Genomic DNA, 22,571 nt, shown 5'->3' with positions numbered 1-22,571 from the left:
TCTGTCTGCTGTATGTAGTCCTGAATTTGCTGCACAGGTTTCTTGGGTCTTTTGATCACAGTTGCTTTTATTTATGGTGAATATGTTTTTGCAAGTTAAACTTACACAACTACTTACGTCAAACATCATGTACTCAGTCTGTAAGGACTTGGGTTGAGAACTGGACAGGTTTGCCAGTTCAAGTCCCGGTCAGACCAAAGTATGGTAGTTGGTCTGTTAGCTGGAGAGGTGCCAGATCAGTGCCCGATTACTGCCCAGGTGCTCTTGAGCAAGGTGCCGAACCCCTAACAGCTCTGGCGGGCTGTGTAGCAGCCCCACTCTGGTTTGGACTCTGACATCTCTCCATGAATGCATGACCACAGGTTTGTTTGTGCATGTGTGTATATCAGGCCTATGTCTGTGAGAAGCATGTCTCCAGAATTTCTCCCAATAGGGATTTATAAAGTAGATAAAATATTGTGCAAAAAATGTAACTTTACCTTCCTTTATGTGATAGATGCTTATTTTCTCGAAGATCCCTAAAAGATACTGCTGTAGGTTAATTTCTGTGCAGCATAAGATCTGCTAAGACTAATATTGAACAGCCTGTGCAGGGGAAAAGTGAAGCAGAAATATTTAGAGCTTTTCATGTTGACTGGTTGCAGTACAGGTCATAAATCCCTGCTCCATGTTAACAGATGGAACATGGTGCAAACTTTAAAATTAAATTACGCATCTAAGACATTTTTCTGGAATATGGATAATAGTTAGTTCTTATCACTTTGATTAATTTCCAAGAGTGTTAACTTTTCTGAGAAGTTTCGTTTTAATGGTTCATTAATGTAAACAAGAGTGTTGAGCCCTCCATAAGTGAAGATCTGCTTCACCCACACAAGGATGTGGTCTGCTGTGGACTGTATACCAACCTGAGGGATTTTTGTGGTTAAATGAGAGCTTTAGGAGGCAGGCGTCAATTCAGAGAATCCATCAGCCAGATCCCTGCTGAGCATGTCTTGGCTCCAAGCCAAGTCACCAGTGCAATATCAGCACCCCTCGCAGGGGTATTTAAAAAAAAAAAAAATTTCTACAAGAAGGAGATGGAGAGGTGTTGCCCATTTTCATGTCCAGTCTATTTAACTTGTTTTGTTGACAATGCAGTAAATTAGCATATTGAAATTAACTGTATAGGAAAGCATCCTGAGAGGCAAAACATTCCTTTCCATTCCTAAGGGCCTTTGTGTGACTGATGAAGAATGATATATCTCAAATGAGATCATTATTGGAAGTGCAAAAACCTGGTGTATAGGATAAAAACACAAGTTATATACCTGGTGTATATAACCTTTAGACCAAACACCCACCTGTTCAATATAAGTACTTATCACATGTTGTGTTTGTTGCATGATGTTGTTGAATTTCCAGTAAAGCTGCTCCTGGTTAATTTTTAACAGATCTGTTGGCTGAGATTGTAAGACCGACTGAATATAATATCAAACTTTCTGCTAAGAAGAGGACTTTTCTGCACTGAAGAGGACATTGATTGGTAAGAAAGGACCTCCAATGAATTCATGCTTTGAGAACTTAAACTTGAGAAGTGAGATGCATTTGTATTTAGTTAGTCTTTTAAAGTGAACCCTTGAGAAAATGGTGACAGTATTTGTGACAGTGGAAGTGTAAATATTTAAGAACGTCCTGGTTAAATGTGTCAAGCTTTAAACTACTGTTGACTTTATCCTTTTGATTCTCAATGTTATTGTGAACAATGTTTCCACTTTACCTCATGTTACATTTTGTGTGCCTTATCAATTCATTACTTATTAATTTGGTAGGTCACCAAATGAACTATAGAGTGACGTAATTATATATTATATATATATTAATTATATGTACAGTACAGTGTTTCCGCATTACCTCATGACACATTTTGTTTATCTCAGCAATGAATCACTCATTCATGGGGTTGGTCACCAAATAATATATAGTCAAATAGAATGGACAAGCTACTAAGAACGTTCTCAATGTTTTCCTGTCATGTCTACAGGCTGTGAAGATGTGTGGTATTGTCAGTAGTTGTGCACTTGCAGCACTGCTGCTGGCTGCAGCCTGGGCAGACCACCATCAGAGCCACGGCTCTGAACACAGCCATACCGGAGATATTACCTCCAACAAGCTGTCCTCTCCCAATGCTGACTTTGCATTTGCCCTCTACAAAAGTCTGAACGCTGAAGCCGCTCCTGGAAAGAACATCTTCTACTCGCCGTTTGGCATCTCCACCGCCCTGTCAATGGTCTCTGCAGGGGCTCGAGGGGAAACTCACAGCCAACTGTTCTCCAGCCTGGGCTACAGTGCCTTCAACCAAACTCAGGTCAATGAAGCGTACAAGCACCTCTTTGACATCCATGGACGCAGCCAGAAGAATCTTCAGCTGGATGTTGGAAATGCTGCTGCAGTGCGCTCGGGCTTCAGTCCTCTGGAGAAGTTCCTGAATGATGTCAAGCAGTTCTACCAAGGTGAGATCTTCAATGTGAACCACAACAATCTCTCTGAGGCTGCAGCTGAGATCAACAGATTCATTGCAAATAAAACCCAGGACATGATCAAAGATATGGTGAAGGACCTAGACCCTGATATGGCCATGGTGCTGATTAACTACGTCTACTTTAAGGGTAAGAAGCAAGTTTGAATTTGTGAGACACACACCATTTACATGTAAATAATAAAAAAAAGTAATTTTGATGATCTTAATAAAGTATAATGATTTTTGGTCAGACATCCACAGTTAATAATTAAGATAAGTTGTACAGGAATGTGGGAGAAACCTTTCAACAGTGATATGACACGTGAACACGACTTCCAAGTGGACAAAACCACCAAAGTTAAGGTGGACATGATGACAAGAACCGGCAACTACAAGGCTCACTGGGATCAAGAAAACCACACCACTGTTGTCATGCTGCCATACAAGGGCAAAGCATCCATGATGATCATCCTGCCTGATAAAGACAAGATGAAGGAGGTGGAGGGCTACATCACCAAGGACTACATCAGACACTTGAAAGACTCAATCCACATGAGGTATGTAGAATCTTTGGTTGGATTAAGTTTATGTTTTTCAAAAAGGATTTCTCTCTCCACCTTTGGCCTTCCTTGTGTAATCTAAACAGACCAAGGCATTAATTTCCAGTCAAACCCTTCAAACACATTCTCAGCACTGTGAATGTTTCCAGCTCATATCACCCCAAATCTCAGGGTGTTTTGAAACACCAGTCATTAAAGTCTTTTCACCACAAGTATTGCAGAATTCTACACTTCTACAATTCACTTAGCAGACGCTTTTATCCAAAGCGACGTACATCAGAGACAAAGTACAACACAAGCAAGGATCTAGAAAAAAGGGAACAATGTCAGTAAGAGCAAACGATCAGCTTTGAGTCCGATTGGACACACAGGTGCTGACAGGCATTGCACAGAGGCAAAGCACAACATTGACGGCAGTTCTTGAGAGCTTTAATCAGTATGGAAACCATCTTATAAGTCATCGTTATCAAACAAAAACAATCGTTACAACCATCATCATCAATGATATCGAAACCATGATCATTAAGTAAGTAGGTATTCATGAAAGAGCTGGGTCTTTAGCTTTTTCTTAAAGATGAAGAGGGACTCTGCAGATCGAATAGAGTTTGGAAGTTCATTCCACCACCGGGGGGCAACAGAGGAGAGGACTCTAGTCAGAGACGTATGATCCTGTTGTGAAGGTTGGATCAGACGCCTTTCATTGGCAGAGCGTAGTGGGCGGGAGGGAGTGTAGACCTGGATGAGAGAGTTAAAGTAAGGAGGAGCCGTTTTTGTCGCTGTTTTGTAAGCGAGCAGCAGAGTTTTAAATTTGATGCGAGCAGTAACTGGGAGCCAGTGTAAGGAGATGAATAGCGGAGTGACATGTGCTCTTTTAGGAAGGTTGAAGACCAGTCGTGCTGCTGCATTTTGTATCATTTGCAGAGGTTTGATAGTGCATGTAGGAAGACCTGCCAGTAGAGAGTTGCAATAATCGATGCGTGATATCACAAGATATGTAGCGTGTAGCGTGTTCTTACAGGTAAGGTCTGATTTTCCTGATGTTGTACAGGGCAAATCGACATGACCGGGCAATCGAGGCTACTTGAACCTTAAAAGTTAGCTGGTCATCAATCATGACACCCAGGTTCCGCGCAGACTTTGTGGGCATGAGTTTGGTTGTTCCAAGCTGGATATTGATCTGTGGTTACATAGAGGGACTGGCTGGGATGACAAGGAGCTCAGTCTTTGAAAGATTGAGTTGAAGGTGCCGTTCATTCATCCATTTAGAGATATCAGCAAGGCATTATGAGATTCTTGCAGAGACTGTAACATCGTCTGGCGGGAATGACAGGAAGAGCTGGGTATCGTCAGCGTAGCAGTGGTATGAGAAGCCATGGGAGCGGATTATTGAACCAAGTGAGCTTGTGTATATGGAGAAGAGAAGGGGACCAAGCACTGACCCTTGAGGTACCCCTGTGGATAAGCTGTGCACTTTGGACACTTCTCCCTTCCATGACACTCTAAAGGATCGCCCAGAGAGAGCAGAAACCGATAATAGTTTGGCCGAAGGAATTCCGTTTGTGTTGTTTGCAGCCCATGAAGCTGTTCTAGAATCCATGTCCATATCCTTGTCCATGAGCGCTTGCACCGTGCCAACTCCATTATCTCCATTGTGGTTTGAATACCTCATGAGCCAGACTGTTACACAGTGCGCATGCGTCGGCGTCTCCGCTCACTGGAGAGAAGCGCTGCCAAAACTTTTTACTTTTTATCAAGTTTTAACTTCTTCCTCGGTTATTCTTGTGTTTTTAAGTTTTTAGTATTTATTCAACATAGATGAACATTTTTAGCCTTTGGGTGTTTGGACATTACTTTTAAAGTGTGGTAATCACTGAAGCCTGCTGCTAGCTTAAAACTGTTTGTAAACATCTGGAGCTAGCCATGTCTGTGTGTACGAACTGCGAACATCACTACTCACAGTTAAAGGACGATATCCAACGCCTTAAGTCCGAACTTCGGAACAAAGACCATTTGATTGAAGGCTTTGTTTCCGTGGCTGCTGCACAGTCAAAACACATATCTCTGGACCCATTCCAACCTTTGATCGTGGTCCTGAGCGTTTTAGCCGTATCCTCTCCCTGCACACCTGGCTCCGGCACGCTTGCAATTCACACAACCTAGATTTTATTGACAATTTTAACCTGTTCTGGAACCATGCTACACTTTTTAAAAGCGACGGGATCCATCCAAATCCGTTGGGCAGTCAAATGTTGTCCGCTAATATCCAGCACGCTGTCCAGTCCTTAACACCTGTATGACATCCATCTGAGCACACACCCACTTCCAATCCCCTCTCACCTGTTTCACCTCAGAACAATCTACTCACAGCAAGCCCCTCCCCCACTCCTCACACCTGGTGTCACTCTTTTTCTCCTTCTTCTCTGTCCTCCAATAACTGTCATACACTCTCTACTGTCACAGACCACAGCACTGAATTCACTATCCCTGTACACGTCACATGTAGACTGTCTCATCAACATCTGTCACCTGTCAATTACTGTAACCACTCCAATCTCACCCAAGTACGCCTCCAACCTCTCCCACAACCAACTTTTAATTGCACTTCAGCTAACTTTGGTCTTTTAAATATCAGATCCCTTAATAATAAATCTTTTATCTGCCTTGATTTTATAAATCATAATAATCTTGACTTTTTTATTGTCACTGAGACCTGGTTGACCATGGGAGATTGCAGTCCTCTGATTGAAGCAACCCCCCCTGATTTCACTCACCTTCATCAGCCCAGGATGTCAGGCCGGGGAGGGGGGGGTTGCTGTTATTCATAGAAAAGATTTTAAATGCTCTCCAATTATTCACACTCATTTTACATCATTTGAGCATCTTGGTTTTATTGTTAATTTAAAAGATCCTGTGCTAATTTTAATCATCTACAGACCACCCAGACCTAACAATGTTTTTATTGCAGAGTTTTCAGAGTTTCTAAGTATGATAAAATCCTTGTTTTAGGTGATTTTAACATACATGTCTGTTGCCCCTCTCAGTCCCTTGCGGGTGATTTTATGGATATTCTAGAATCTTTTAACCTTACTCAGGCAATACAGGAACCCACTCACTCTAAGGGCCACACACTTGATCTTGTTTTATACAGTGGTCTCTGCCCTAACAACTTTGAGACAAAGGATATCTGTGTGTCAGACCACAAACTGGTTTTATTCAGAGTGGTTCTATCTCAGCCACCTTTTATTAGCAAGGCACCTGTCCGCAGCAGGGTTTTTAACTCTACGTCTGCTAGCAAGTTTAAGGAGCTTTTTATTTCTGTCTCTTCAACTGCCTTTTACCAACATTTTAACACAGAGGAGCTGGTCTCCTCTTTTAATCTCACCTGTCAAACTGTGCTGGACTCTGTTGCTCCCTATAAAGACAAAAAACCTAACAGAGTCCCACAGCCATGGCTAAACGAACTGACTCAGGATCTAAAAAGAGACTGCAGAAGGAAAGAACGAAAATGGAAAAAAACAGGCTTGCATGTATTTTATGAAATATGGAGAGATTCAGTGATACAATACCAAAAGGAAGTTAAAGGTGCAAGAGCAGCATTTTATTCTAATCTGATTTTAGCCAATCATTCTAACCCCAGAATTTTATTTAAGGTTTTAGAATCAATCACCACCCCCTCCCCTTCTTATTTTACTGATCCTTCTCAGGATCTATGTGAGAAGTTTTTAACTTATTTTACTAATAAAGTCAAGGACATTAGGCAACAAATCATCCCCCCAGACCGTATTTTAGACACCAGCAGGGAACTTAACAGTTATTTTAGCAGTTTTGAGCCGGTGTCCTTGACCTTTTTAGCTGAAATTTTAACCCATATGAAATCAGCTACGTGCAGCCTTGATTTTATTCCCACAACATTTCTCAAAGAGGTTTTTAACACAGTTGGACCCAGTATTTTATCCATTATTAATAGTTCCTTGGCGGAAGGTGTAGTCCCCTCTGCTTTTAAACATGCTGTGGTCCAACCACTTTTAAAGAAACCCAACCTTGATCCCACTGATTTTAACAATTTTAGACCAATCTCAAAACTTCCATTTTTATCAAAAGTTTTAGAAAAGGTGGTTTCAACACAACTTTTATCTTTTATGACTGAAAATAACCTCTTTGAGAAATTCCAATCCGGTTTTAGAGCTTGTCACAGCACAGAGACTGCCCTCCTCAAGGTAACCAATGACCTTCTTTTAGCAACAGATAGAGGGGAGGGCACAATTTTAATTCTTTTAGATCTTAGCGCAGCTTTTGATACTGTTGATCACACAATTTTAACTGATCGTCTCAGACATTGGGTTGGTTTAAAGGATACTGCACTTAGCTGGTTTTACTCTTATCTTTTAGAAAGAACCTTCGCGGTCACCATCGGTAACTACTCCTCCTCTACCTCTAACATTACCTGTGGTGTACCGCAAGGTTCGGTTTTAGGTCCCATTTTATTCTCCATTTATATGCTGCCTCTTGGCCAAATAATTGAACGCCACAATGTCTCCTTTCACTGCTACGCAGACGACACACAGATATACCTTCCTTTGAGACCTGAGGACCCTAGGAGCCTAGCTGCTGTCAGAAACTGCCTAAGCGATATCAACTGCTGGATGGCGCAAAACTTTCTCCAACTGAACAATTCTAAATCTGAAATCATAGTATTCAACCCGCCAAACACCACTCATATCTCAAAGAGCAGCCTCGGTCCCTTATTCACCAATGTCCAACCCACCGCCAGAAATCTAGGAGTAACATTCGATTGCAATCTCACCTTTGAATCCCATATCAAAACAGTTGTCCGATCAAGCTTCTTCCATCTACGCACCATCTCCAAAATTAAAACAATCCTAACCCAACGAGACCTTGAAAAGATCATCCACGCCCTCATCTTCTCCCGACTTGATTACTGTAACTCCCTCTTTTCCGGAATCACAAATAAGTCACTGTCTCGCCTCCAGCTGGTCCAAAATGCAGCAGCTAGGCTTCTTACTGGTTGTAACAGACGACATCACATCACTCCAATTTTAGCTTCATTACACTGGCTTCCTGTACGTTCTAGAATCGATTTTAAGATTTTACTCATTACTTTTAAAGCACGGACGGGGCTGGCTCCAAGCTATATAACAGAGTTACTGACACCATATGAGCCAGCCCGCAGTCTTAGATCCTCGGGTGGGAGCCTCCTGGTCGTTCCAAAGTCGAGACTTAAAACTAAAGGTGACCGGGCCTTTTCAGTCAGGGCCCCTCGACTTTGGAACGACCTCCCCGAGGAGATAAGACTCGCAGACTCCCTCAATTCTTTTAAATCCCTTCTTAAAACATACTTTTACAGACTTGCTTTTATGTGATGTCGTCTTCTTAATGTCTTCTCTTACTGGTTTTACTATTTTTATCTTCTTCTACTTCTTACTGTCTTTTATTTATGGTCTTATCTCATATTTATGCTCATATCTTAATCTCCTCTTGTGTTTTAACTTGGTAATTTCTTATCTTACTTACTTTGTCTATTTATGTTTCGTATTTATAGTTAATTTTTATTTTTATTAATATTATAGTTTTGGGTTTTTTGATCCTTTAACCACTTGTTTTTATTTCCTTTACTGCGCTTACCTTCTCATTGCTTTTTATTTGCTTTTATCTCTTAGTTTCTTACATCTTTTTAAATCTTTGGTCCTCTTGGTCTCAGCTCATGTTGTTGGGTTCTTGTGTTCCTGGGTTCTTATGATGGTTCTTATGATGGTTGGGTTATATATGTCTGGTTGTGTATCGTGCACTTTGGGTTCTTTTCTGTTGAATTGTTTTTAATTATTTTTGGTGTTTTGCATCTGTTATATTCTTACTGTTGTTAATGTTTTTCTGTGTTTAGTTTGCTTTGTTCTTGCTGTTTGTCAAAGCACTTTGTAAACCTGTGTTTTTAAAAGGTGCTATATAAATAAAGTTATTATTATTATTATTATTATTATTTAATAAGTGTGATGAAACGTAATTATGACCGCTCCGCTTTCAAGTTGACGATACAATACTGGCTTAACAGCCTATACCTGGTTCTGCACTTTCCGCTAAATTGTCCGGTCCATATGGTCTTAGTGACAGACTATGTAATTGCCAGATGTGTCACATAAACATTCTACAGCCATATTACACCGGGTCCAAATCTACTCCTGTTCCATACTGCTTCCTACAAAGTATGATGTTGTAGCTATTGTTTTGATTCTCATTGATCCATCACACATCTGATGATGAGAATGATTTGAAGATGTGTCATTCCTCACTTCAAATTGCCAGATTGCCAAACTCAGAGATGTTGGAAGTGTTACCGTCCCAGTTAAGCTGCTTATCATCTGCGCAACCAAATGGAATAACTGCCATGATTAACCGCTTTCTGTGTCTCTTTAAAGATGTTCCAACTGAAACCATCACTGAGAGAAAAATACTTGCAGAAACATTTTACTACTGTACTATCAAAACTTTAAAAAGTTAAAAATACTGACACTCTAGTACATAACTAAGGTTTAAATTAAAGACTTGTAATGGAGTTCATTCATAGTGTGGTAAGAGTACTTTATAACCATCTCTTGCATCCCACATCTTTATCAAGGGAACCTAATTATGTTTACTGTATTATGATACTTTACAGACCTCACTCACTGCTTGCTTGGAACGATGATGTCGCAGTGGCCTCACTCCCCTCATGTTCACGATGTACCCTATTTCCGCTTCCCTGTCTCACACCTGCTCCTCTTGGTTTCTGTCTGGCAGTGCCACAAACCTCTCCTCCTCCACCTGTTACAGTGGGTTAGTAGTAGACCAGGTCTGCAGTGTCTTTACACACTTTTTGGCGTCTTGATTCAAGTTTCTTTTGTATTGTATCATTACATATCCCAGGGATCGTTTTGTAATTTCCTCTGGAAACTTTTAACCCTGAGCAGGAGCAAACAGAGTGTGGAGAGGGAGCTGCAGAGATGGCCCAGTAGGAGGAGTGATTGGGCAAGCCAACTGTCATTATCAAGATAACAGCCAATGGGCCGCTGCCCCTGCTATGTTGGTGATAATCAATTAAAAAGTGAATTATGATATAAATCATACCGGCCCTAAATGCGTTGGCCCACCGGGAAAATGCCCAGTATGCCAGATTACCAGTCCAGCCTTGGTTGGGAGTGTTGCATCCTGTAGAGCTGGTTGCTGATCAATCCACCTGTGCTGAGACGACTGATTGGTGAGCAGCTGCTAAAACCGATAAACCAATCAGATTGGAGCACCCATCGAGTCAGCCTAAAGAAGCCTGTCGGTCCTGTGATTCAGCAGCTGCTCAATACCAAGATGTAGCTGTGCCAAATCTTAGATTTTATACAGCACTCAATGGCCCTTTCAGTTTGCCTTACTTTTGTTACTGTTTTACTTCTTTGTAAATAAATAACTTTACTTATTTACTTAATTTATTTTACCAACAACAACTAGTTCTTTGTGTTACTTTCCTTTTCCATGAGCTGAGGTCGTAACAGAGGATGAATAAGGTCCAGTAATCATTGATGATGTAAAACAATATGAACTATTGATTGAGAAAATGGTGACAGGATGAGATGTCTTCACAAACTGACTTCATCTTTACATTTTGTTGTTTCTGACATTGTTAATTATCTTTGTTTCCCAGTTATATACGGCTGTCACTGCCTAAATTTTCCATTTCTACTGATGCTGCCCTGGAGAGACCCCTAAAAGAAATGGGGATAACCAACGTTTTTGAGGACAGCGCGGATTTCTCCGGCATATCTGAAGAAGTCAGGCTCAAAATCTCAAAGGTAAGAGACAGGTTGTTCTCAATTTTAAAACAACATTATGTAACTTTTCAACTTTTAAAGAGTAGTTTCAAAGGTTTATTTTATAGCTCAATAACTTTTCAGATTGCCTACCTGCAATATGTAAATTCAGCAGCGGGCCAAGGTAATCTCGTGAGAAGTGCGTATGGCTTCATCACATCTGTTAATACACAAACCTTTATTTATTAAAAAGAAGCCAATGTGCCTGTTTCTGCACTGTTTGATACATTGGCTGAGGATAAGAGAAAAAGGTGACAGAAGAAGCTAAGAAGAGAAAAAGAGAGAGTGACCAACCAAGAAGCAGAGTGTACATCCCTGCAGATATTAGTCATAACTGATTACGCCATAATAAGGCTGTATTGTTATTGGTGTCATTGTTGTCTCAAGTTAAGCAGCTTTACAGGATGCAGAAAGTCATATACCCAAGTTATGTCTCAGGTTTGCATACTTATGATTTAATTAAATCCATCCTACGCCAAAAGGTTGTCTCTCATTGTTGATCTTAAAGTTAGCTTTATAAGTTTGGAACGTTACAAACCGGCATGTCTAAACAAGCATCACCTTCTCCAATGTAGCCATTTAGCCACAGCCTGTAGATATGAATATACATTAGATACACGTACTCCACATGCAAACAGTTTGAAAACAATAGGCTGAAGATGCTTGCAGCGTCATATTTGGTAATCTGGTAATATTATTATACCTTGTCAGTCGACATATTGTTGCTTTAAGTTTGTACTTACATAAATATTAGTTCAGGAATAACTGCACTCTTGTGACATAGATCCCCAGAGGATGCTGAAAATTATTATGAAAATTGTATTTTCTGAAGAAAAAACACAATTTATATATGGATATATGGAGTGCCTCTCCTCAAGGAAGTATATCAAGTATATCAATTTAAAAGGAAAAAATTGTTCATAGACCTTTCCCTACGATTCCTTCCTTCTGTCTTTTTCACAGACGTCCCACAAGGCTGCGCTCAGTGTCACTGAGATGGGAACAGAGGCAGCAGCTACCAGTTTCGCAGAGTTTATTTACTTTAGTTTGCCTCCATCAGTCACTATCAACAGACCCTTCCTGGTTTTCATCGTGGAAAACACCACCGGAAGCATCCTCTTCATGGGCAAGATCAACGACCCCACAGCCAAGTGAAGACACACACACTTGGAAATTAAAGGGATACTTCACCTGTTGAAACATGAATCTGTATTGACATTGGGTCATATATGTAGTAGAAATGTGAAATAAATAAGTTGGTGCCTTCTTGACCGAGAAAAGGCAGAAAGTGTCTTTAGTGGGAGTCTCACTCTGGGAGTGAGGTCACTGATCTGTGATAGGTCTGTAGCTTCAGTGGTCGAAAATATGAGGAACTAACGATGTAGTTTCACCCTGCTGACCACAACAGCCGCCGATGATGCAAAATGGTGAATTTTACATCATCGGAAGCTCCTTTTGCAGACAAGAAATACAAAGATTTACCGTCTCAGGGGAAAATGAGGGCGGGATGCATGACGATTTAAAAATACTACCAGGTTTCTAATGACACAAAGCTTAATGCAAATGGGTGAAGAATCCCTTTAACAATCTTGATCCAAGAAGAATTGCATTCCCAAAATGCTTTGCAAAAGGGGAAAATACTACCACCTTAATGGAAAAGAAATGCGAAAGGCCACAACTCTTACGGACACACCAAAACACAAATGAAAATATCACAACATGGACGCAAACACAACAACACAACAGTAATGCAAATAGCTACAAGAAAAGTTGCATCCTGTAGGATCTTGTCTTTGTTTCTGTCGGACTGTTATTCCCGATCGACAAGTGGAAGAGAATTTTTTTTTCAGTAATGAGTAATCTAATTGATTACTCTTCCCATCATTATAACGCCGTTACCGTTACTGCCAAAAGATGCGGTGCGTTACTATGACTGAAGCTGTTTTTCATCAGACCAACTAGATCTCTAAGCTGAGCGGCAGAGATATTTCTTACTGTTCTTCCTCTTTGGTGAGTGCGAACACGAGACAACCGCATAAATGATGACGATTGGCTGAGGTAGAGTAAAAATTTCATAGTGAGCCAATCAGAGGTAGTGTTGGGCGGGTGTTGTTTACACAAATTCGAAAGCATGCATAGTCAGACACACAACAACACAAATGAGTCAACGAGAAACAGGAATGGGGAGCCCAAATAATCCAACAGTAGCCTTCTTTAAATGGAAGTATAGCCATTACTTTTCCATCCAAGAAATTAAAGGAACGAGTGTAATCGTGAAATGCACATTATGCCCTGGAGTCAAAAGCCTCTCCACGTCGGTGTTGAGCAATTCAAACTTATTGAAACATCTTTCAACGCTACATGCTTCCACGAAATTAGTGGCCAAGAAGACTCCCGAAGGAGAAGGAGACAGTGCCACAAAACCTAAGCAACCGAAGCTTGATTTTACGGCCCCACCACCACACGTTTTGTCTCAGGCCGAGCTAAACAAACTGGTAGCCAGGTATGTTGTGGAGGATATGCTGTCATTATTGATGGTTGAGTCGGAGTCATTCAGAGCACTAGTTGCCAAAATACCGGTCAGAGCAGGGGTTGGCCTGCCATGTAGAAAGACGTTTGTGAACTATATAGACGCCCAACATGCTCAAATGAATGTCGAGAAATTAGAATATTTGTCTACCACAGCAAACAAAACATCTATTAGGTCATTTTTACGGATCCACTATATAAACATAGTAATTATAATATCTACAATAGTACATGACATTTGATTGGAGGCTAGTCTCACTTTGTCCCACAGCAACATTAAAATAGTTTAGATTTGTTTACACTGTTTCTGTTAATTATTGATTGTATTAAGTGTCCATTTCATTATAATATTCAGATTTATCATACATAATTGAACATGCACATGTTTTTTAAGTTCTGTTAAAGAGGGTTGGAGGTGGGGTCCAAATTCTTTGACACATTTGAGCATTTAAAAATTTACTTGAAAGTAACGCAATAGTTACTTTCCAAAGTAACTAGTTACTTTTATAATTTGTTACTCAGTAACTACTTTAGTTACTTTTTGGGAGAAATAACTAGTAACTGTAACTAATTACTTTTTTAAAGTAACTTGCCCAACACTGCAAACAAGCATCATCATCGGCTGCGAAACACTGGATATTTACCGGCATAATGTTTACAGAGGAGGTAGGTGGTCATACACATGTGAAAGTCTGAAGGAGTCTGTGTGTTTGTATTCATTCTCCATCCTACAAACAACAGTCTCTGCAGGCACTGGCTGAGACCGGGAGTGTGTGATGAGTTTGTACTGTTGATCTCTGTAAGCTGAGTGGAGTGAGGAGGACTTTGAGAACATGCATAAAATGTCACTTCCTGGAGCTTTCGTGGAAAATACGACCCGGGGAAACTTTTTATACAGGCAACATAGATAGACAGTGAACATCTACTTTTTCACATCAGTTAACCGTTCGCTTATTAATGGGCGATAAAAAACTAATTATACATGTAAAAAGTTACATATAGCCCCTTTAATAAAATTCAGTGAAATAAAATAATATTTGCAGATTAAATAATAAAAAATTGAATTGAATTGGAACTGGTTGGTCTTTTGCTTAAACAAAAAAATACACAAGTGCCCTAAAAAGTTTTCATGTAAATTTTTTGTTGTGGTTGGACAGCAGGTCATCGCTACACTATCTTCTAATAATCATAATAAAATCTATGACCTGCTAATCCTGTTTCTAAGACAATGAATACATTATCATTATGAATCCGGCCATGTTTATCAGCAGGACCATAACACAAACTTAGTTTTCTGGTCATTAACACTTTTATGATACTTTTGATACCTCCAAAAGAAGATGAGTAACCTGATGGGCAAATCCCCCATGTGACTCATCACCCTTTGACCTGTCAACAGTGTTTGAGTGTTTACACAATCAGTACACATACACTTTGTCTCCCCTGTCATCACCACACACACTGACATCTGTAAGGGACATGAGTAAGAAGTGTCTGAATGACACAGCGGTGTGGGCTGCTCTTCAGAGGTGTAGAAATGCTTCCAGTCTGTCTGCTGTATGTAGTCCTGAATTTGCTGCACAGGTTTCTTGGGTCTTTTGATCACAGTTGCTTTTATTTATGGTGAATATGTTTTTGCAAGTTAAACTTACACAACTACTTACGTCAAACATCATGTACTCAGTCTGTAAGGACTTGGGTTGAGAACTGGACAGGTTTGCCAGTTCAAGTCCCGGTCAGACCAAAGTATGGTAGTTGGTCTGTTAGCTGGAGAGGTGCCAGATCAGTGCCCGATTACTGCCCAGGTGCTCTTGAGCAAGGTGCCGAACCCCTAACAGCTCTGGCGGGCTGTGTAGCAGCCCCACTCTGGTTTGGACTCTGACATCTCTCCATGAATGCATGACCACAGGTTTGTTTGTGCATGTGTGTATATCAGGCCTATGTCTGTGAGAAGCATGTCTCCGGAATTTATCCCTATAGGGATTTATAAAGTAGATAAAATATTGTGCAAAAAATGTAACTTTACCTTCCTTTATGTGATAGATGCTTATTTTCTCGAAGATCCCTAAAAGATACTGCTGTAGGTTAATTTCTGTGCAGCATAAGATCTGCTAAGACTAATATTGAACAGCCTGTGCAGGGGAAAAGTGAAGCAGAAATATTTAGAGCTTTTCATGTTGACTGGTTGCAGTACAGGTCATAAATCCCTGCTCCATGTTAACAGATGGAACATGGTGCAAACTTTATTATTATTTTATTAATTATTAATAGACACACAGCACCTTCTATTGGACAAATACGATTTAAATCAGTCTAGTGCAAAGTGAATAACCCAAACTTGATGACTCCGCGATTGATGTTACCAAAATATTAGTAATGAAATATGTAAAAGCATCTTTAGATCCTTTATTTTCTCCCTGTACTCAGTTACATGTTGTATAAGCTTACCTAAGAACTGCTTTTAAAACCATTTCTTTTAACCAACATTATTTATTTATCCATCAAATCACTGCACTTTATCTGTTTAATTATTTATTCACTGCACAACAACGTCTGTTTACTGAGCTATGTCTCTACTCATTTAATGTAGCACAAGTTATGCTTAATGTCCAGTTCATAGCTTAGGATATATTTTTACATTTGAACAGATTTGATGAGGCTGCTGTACGGGATTGCTTCAGAGTTTAGTTGTGTTCTTTTATACAATGACAATAAAGTGCCTATCATATTATCTTATTTAAAATATATACTGATGTAAAACAAGATTAACTTTAAACTCCTTAATTTAAATCAATAACAATAATAATAATAATAATAATACATTTTATTTATAAGCGCTTTTCAAAAACTCAAAGACACTGTACAATAGTTAAAAACAAAGAACAGCACAGTAAGGGCAGACTAACAGATATTGCAACATTACACACAAATCATAAAGATAACAACAATAAAGGTAAACTACAGAAAACAGAAAATACATCACAATCATACATTAAAAGCTTTTTAAAAAAGAGGTGAGTTTTGATAAGTGATTTGAAAGTAGGAGGGTTGGTGCAGTGTTGAATGTGTGTAGGGAGTGAGTTCCAGAGGGAGGGGGCAGCTATGGAGAAGGCTCTGTCCCCCCAGGTTTGGTGCTTGGTTCTAAGAGGGGGAGATAGGAGATTGGCTTTTGAGGAACGGAGGCTGTGTGCAGGAGTGTGAGGGTGAAGGAGAGCCGTGAGGTAGGAGGGGGCCTGGTGGTTAAGGGCTTTATGTGTGAGGAGAAGGATTTTGAATTGGATACGGTAAGGAACAGGGAGCCAGTGGAGATTAGGCAGGACAGGGGTGATGTGTTTGCGTGTTCGGATGTGGGTGAGAAGGCGTGCAGCAGAGTTTTGGATGTATTGAAGTTTACTAAGGACTTTGGTGATGTGCCGAAAAGGATACTGTTGCAATAGTCGAGTCTGGATGTGATGAATGCATGGATTAGGGTTTCAGCAACAGAAAATGAGAGTAGCGGACGGAGGCGGGCTATATTTTTGAGGTGAAAGAAGGCAGTTCTTGAGCTGGGTGACGTGGTGATCAAAGAAGAGCTGGCTGTCAAAGATGACTCCAAGATTGCGGATATGAGGGGAGGGGGAGAGAGTGGAGTTGTCTATTGTGAAGGAGAAGCTGTGAATGGAATTGGTGAGGGATTTGGGGCCGATGAATATTATGTCCGATTTTGCATAGTTGAGAGAGAGGAAGTTGGTGTGTCAGGGTAGAACGGGTTTCAGTGGTGATTGAATTGGTGGAGATGTAAAGCTGGATGTCATCTGTATAACAATGGAAATGGAGACCATGCTGGCAGATAATGTTACCAAGGGGGAGCAAGTATATGATGAACAGGAGGGGAACACGTACTGAACCCTGGGGGAGGCATTGGGACAAAGGAGCTATAGAGGAGGAGCAGTTATTGATGTTGATAAACTGTTGTCTGTCGGTGAGGTAGGATTGTAACCAGGAAAGAGCAGTGCCAGTGATGTTGAGTGAGTGTTCTAAGCGGGATAGAAGAATACTGTGGCTGATGGTGTCAAAGGCTGCAGTGAGATCAAGGAGGATGAGGATGTTGAGGAGGCCAGAGTCTGAGGAGAGGAGGAGGTCGTTGGTGACTTTGAGGAGAGCTGTTTCTGTGCTGTGCTGGGAACGGAAGCCGGACTGGAATGGTTCAAACAGGTTATTGGAGGAGAGGTGGCATTTGATCTGGGAGGCGACAACACGTTCCAGTATTTTTGAATTACAGGGGAGGTTGGAGATGGGGCGGAAGTTGCGCATGCTGCCTGTATTGAGTCCAGGTTTCTTGTGGATGGGGGTGACGGCTGCCAGTTTGAGAGTTTTGGGTACTGAACCAGAGCAGAGGGAGGAGTTGAGGATTGAGGTTATGAGTGGCGCGATGGCTGGGAGACAGTTTTTGACAAGACTGGATGGGATTGGGTCGAGAATACTGGTGGAGGACTTCATGCTAGAGGTGTTGATGGAAAGCTCATTTGGGGACACAGGGGAGAACTGAGACAGAGGTTGGGTGATGAGGTGAGGGGATGCGGGTAGGGATGAAGAGGGGACAGTGAGAGTGTTGAAGCTGCTGTAAATGGTGTCAATTTTGGATTGAAAGAATGAAAGAAAAGCATTACATTTATCAACTGTGAAGGAGGGAGAGGTGTTGTCACTGGGTTTGAGGAGTTCATTTATTGTAGAGAAGAGAGCCTTGGGGTTGGATGAGCCTGAGTGGATTAGGTGTGAGTAATAGGTGGACCTGGCTGCGCTGAGAGCTTCCATGTATTGTTTGAGGTAGTCAGAGTATGATTGGAAGTGAACTGTTAAACCGGTTTTCTTGTGGAGTCTTTCGAGCTGGCGTTAGCAGGATTTCATTTTCTGGAGTTCGGGAGTGTACCAGGGTGCATAGTGTGCACTCAAGGATCCATTTTTCTTTTTCTAACTTTGTTTAGTGTTTCTCTGTGGGGAAACAACCTTTGACAGACAAACTTTAGACACTACATTTTTTTTACTGGTAGGGGTATGTTCAAAGTTCAAAGCATGTCACTCTCAAACATTAGCACTAATGATTCATATTAAAAGTGATGAACCCTTTATAAGATCCAGAGTAATGTCCCTGTGACCATAAAGATGAGTCAGTCCTGAGTCATCCAGTTTTCCAGTCTGGTGTTACTAAGGTTATTTAGACCAAAATTCCAAGGCCATTTTCCATGACCATTCTGTTCCTCTGCAGCAGGGATATGATGTACCTCAAACATTCAACAGGGAGCTGATTGAAAAGAAAGCACACTGACTGGAACATGGGAGGTGCAGTGGCCTGGACAGAAGAGTTATACAATCCCTGACTAAACATAATTTGAACCAAACTATTGAGACTTTGCACTATTGGTGAGGAGAAGTGCCATTTGAGCCCTAAACAAACAAAAATCACACATCCCAATCCCATGCAATAACTGCCTGTTTACCCTGCTGCGATCTAGAAAACAATACACAAGTGACATGATTTGGTTTCTTATTTTGTAAATTTTCAGAGTTTAGATTTTCTTGTATTTAGTTCTCATTCTTCCCTGATAGTGTTGTTTCCTTGTGTGTTTTCTAGGTTCGTCTTTAGTGTGTTATTTTGTAACTTCGTATCCTAGTGTTTCTTTATGTTCTAGTGTGTTTTGTTACATTCTTGAGTTCTGTGTGTCTTTAGTGTTTCATGATTTATTTTGTAGTCATCCTCAGTGTTTCTTGCCTTGTATTTATTCCTGCCTCTGTGTGTTTCCCTCCAGTGTGATTGCCCTCCTTGTCTTCACCTGTGTTATTAGTCTCACCTGTGTTTGATTACCCCTGTGTCGATTTAGTCTCAGTGTTCCTTTCCTGGTGTTGTCAGATCATTGTTGAATGTGATTCTATGTAGTTAGTTCGTGGATGTAGTTTGTCAGATGTAGTTGTATGTTGAGTGTAGTTGTTGTTACCCGTATCTCCTCATGGCTCCTTATGGTCTTTACCTTTGTGATTTTTGAAGTAAGTTATTGTTTGCCCTTTGGCCTTTTTGTTTCAATAAATATTTTTAGTCAATTCTGCACTTGGGTCCACCTACTTTGTTTTTTCTACATGGTCCGTGACACACAAGTATTCCTGCTGTACCACAACACCAGAGAGCAGCTTCTTACTTCAAGCTGTGAAGAGCGGCCCCTCTACATATTTCCAAGATGGATAGCGAGTCTGCTTACAATAGTCGAGGCGAGTTGAGATAAAAGCATTTTAACCCTCTCAAAGTCGTTAAAAGAAAGAAATGGCTTGATCTTAGACAGTTGCTTCAGCTGGAAGAAGCTAGATTTTACAACAGAATTCATCTGTTTGTCCATTTTAAAATCACTGTCCATTTTCACACCCAGGTAGGTTACTGTGGGTTTGACATAAGGAACAAGTGGGCCAAGGTCTAGGGAGGCATGACAGGCACCACTGGGTCAAAATATTATGACATTAGTTTTACAGTCATTAAAACTTAAAAAGTTCAAAGCCATCCAAGCTTTGGTGTCCTTAAGATACTCCGATAGTGGTTCTAGAGAGTTTGGGTTTTAGTTTTAACGGCAGGATTAAAAACAGTGCATTAGTTTCAGACCGTAGTTGCATCTCTATTAACATGTTAACCCTGACAGCCCTACTGTGAATGCAGGTTATAAAAGTACTTTTTGTTTTGAAGTATTTCTTTCAGATCAATTACATAAGCTAAGTTAAGTTCCTGCTATCATACTTGTCCTTGCTTTGGAAACATCACACACTCAAGATGTGTTCATTAGTGTCAAGCTCCACGACTCTCCCTCTTCTACTGAAATCTCTCTGATCTCTGCTCTGCTTATTATTCCTGCCTGAAGAAGATCAAATGCATGGAATGCATGCAAATCACGCCATGATGTGACACATCGTGAAGTGAGTATCTATAATGCAAACGGCGTCAAGTTGAAGGGTGTGCGGGTCCTCTCACATACCTCTACACGACTCATTCAGTCCAATGTTGACGAGAGGAGAAACAGGCTCTCACTGAAGAGGTGCTGACTGGCAGACAAAGTCGGAGAAAAGACGAAAGACAAAAGTGACGAGATGATCAGGTACACATTGTATCTATAGTCTAATGTCTGACACAGCGATGACATTCAGAGCAGGTACTGCTGCAAACTGAAGAGGACCTACTTCAGCAATTCTGTTTGTTGGCTCACCAGCTGTCTTATGGTGTCATTTCATCTGTTTGTTTTTTCTTCTAAATTATAGACTTAAGGTTTAGTTTGTTTCATCACTTTGTGGTTGCATTTTAAAGGAAGTTTCAGTGAATCTCAGCCTCAAAACAAACTAACTCTATTCTCTATAGCTTTACTTCAAGCGACCAGGGAAAACTTTTGGGTGATCGTTGGCAAACTGTGAAAAAGGGCAGTAGCCCCTCCCCCAGGTGGGTGACACTCCTGCAGCTAAGTGTTTGCTCTGCCCTCTGAGTCTGCCTTCTCACAGTAAATAAGTCATTAAGAACAGATTCTTATTTACAAAGACGGCCTGGAAAATAATAGGGCATGGAGTGAGAAAGCCCAAGCAACCCCTCCCAGAGAGGGGAGTGGTCAGACACAGCTCATTTGCATTTAAAGCTACAGACACAGAAACAGCCTGTTCTGAGCAGGGCTGAAATAGAGGGGTTTATAGACATGATCAAATCCAGGATCAGAGTGGATTTAGAACAAAAAACTTCACAGACATGTTTTGGGGAGCTCTGAGACTTATTTAAGTTTGTCAAAAAGGAGTATAATACGTGAACTTTAAAAACAATTTGTGTTTAACTTAAAAGTGGAAGTTGAAAATGCTGTTTGACGCTCTCTTCCTGTCGCAGCTGCTCACGTTACATGCTGCAGTGTTTGCACATTGATGTTCCTCTCCCAGCAGGTGCACTTGTTTTTTTTGTTGTTGTTCATATTGTTAAATCCTTTTTGTGTGTTTGTGATGAGTGTGAAGTGTTAGTCTCTGGTGGAACAGTGGACATGTAGTGGAAAAGTGCAGCTCTGCTTCCACCTCCTGTTGGGTGTAGTGGGTGCAGAGTCTGTATGCTATGGGAAGCCAAGTCTGTCTGTGGTGTCTTCTCTCGATGGCGAGGCCGTTCTCACTGAATGTGTACATCGAATTACTTACTTTTTGGAATGGGACTTGTAAATAAGGGCACTTCTCATCTGTGTGCTGTACATTACGTTGTAGCTCATTGTGAGCTTCACCAGGGTGTCTGGTGTTTGCAGCGTCGGGATCACTCACAACTAGTTTCTTCGAAGCCTGTTGTTTAGCTATGGTGCTCAGTGAGATTAGAATGACTATCATTGTTGGAGGACCAAGTTTTCCTTTCTGCACATGGACTACAACTCACCACTATAGCATTTTTGTTAACCACAAGCTGCTGGTATTTCCGAGACAGAATGCTCCTGCCTGAATGATCATCAGCCTGTGTGTGTTTACTGCCTGCAACATTTTTTTTTGTTGTCCTAAAAGTATGAAAGTATATGAAAAAGTAACTCCATATCAATAAACACAGAAGTGATTTTACTTTCTACAACTTCTAACCACATTTTTTGAAACAGAGGATGAATGACACTATATGCTTCAAAAAGAGAAAACTAGTGTGCACTCATTCAAGCCAAAAGCAGCAGGGGCAGGACAAAGAAATGTATGAGCTGCAAAAAAAAGGCAACGGTCCGCAAACATGTTCCTCTCCCAATGAACAACTTTATTTAAACAGGGCAAAGTTTCAATTCAGAAGATCTTCCTCAGGCAAATGTCCCCATGCTCACTTATGACAAAAATCTAATTTCATTAATCGTACAAGGAGTCTAGAATATCATGATTTACTCTTGTTCAGTGTGTTTGTTCCTTGTTGTTGTTGCTTAGTTGGGATTTGCAGTTTTATTTTGTCATTTGTATCATTGTGCTTCTCTGTATGTTTTTCTTAGTTTAGTTTTCAGTGTTTCCTGTTTTATTTTGTAGTTCTTGTCCCTGTGTATCTCGTCTACTCTTATGTGTCTGTTTGGTGAGGAAGTGACAGGGAATGCTAATGGGTCATTGTTAAAGGAGGTGCAGGTGAGATGTTATGATTGCAGGCATAACACAGTA

At 40.7% G+C, this 22,571-nt stretch overlaps 1 protein-coding gene across 1 annotated transcript; it reads left to right on the top strand.

Annotated features, from left to right (window-relative positions):
- The first annotated feature begins 96 nt into the window (after positions 1–96).
- LOC109982326 (alpha-1-antitrypsin homolog) lies at positions 97–12,218 on the top strand. Its single transcript, XM_065964012.1, has 6 exons — positions 97–362; positions 1,431–1,522; positions 2,021–2,645; positions 2,784–3,054; positions 10,742–10,889; positions 11,871–12,218. The coding sequence occupies exons 3-6, from the start codon at positions 2,030–2,032 to the stop codon at positions 12,060–12,062; spliced, it is 1,227 nt and encodes a 408-aa protein (XP_065820084.1). The 5' UTR covers positions 97–362; positions 1,431–1,522; positions 2,021–2,029; the 3' UTR covers positions 12,063–12,218.
- The last annotated feature ends 10,353 nt before the right edge of the window (positions 12,219–22,571 follow it).

This window comes from Labrus bergylta, chromosome 15 (assembly GCF_963930695.1).
Source record: "Labrus bergylta chromosome 15, fLabBer1.1, whole genome shotgun sequence".
NCBI classification, from domain to species: Eukaryota; Metazoa; Chordata; class Actinopteri; order Labriformes; family Labridae; genus Labrus; species Labrus bergylta.
This window is presented reverse-complemented; position numbering and strand designations above follow the sequence as displayed.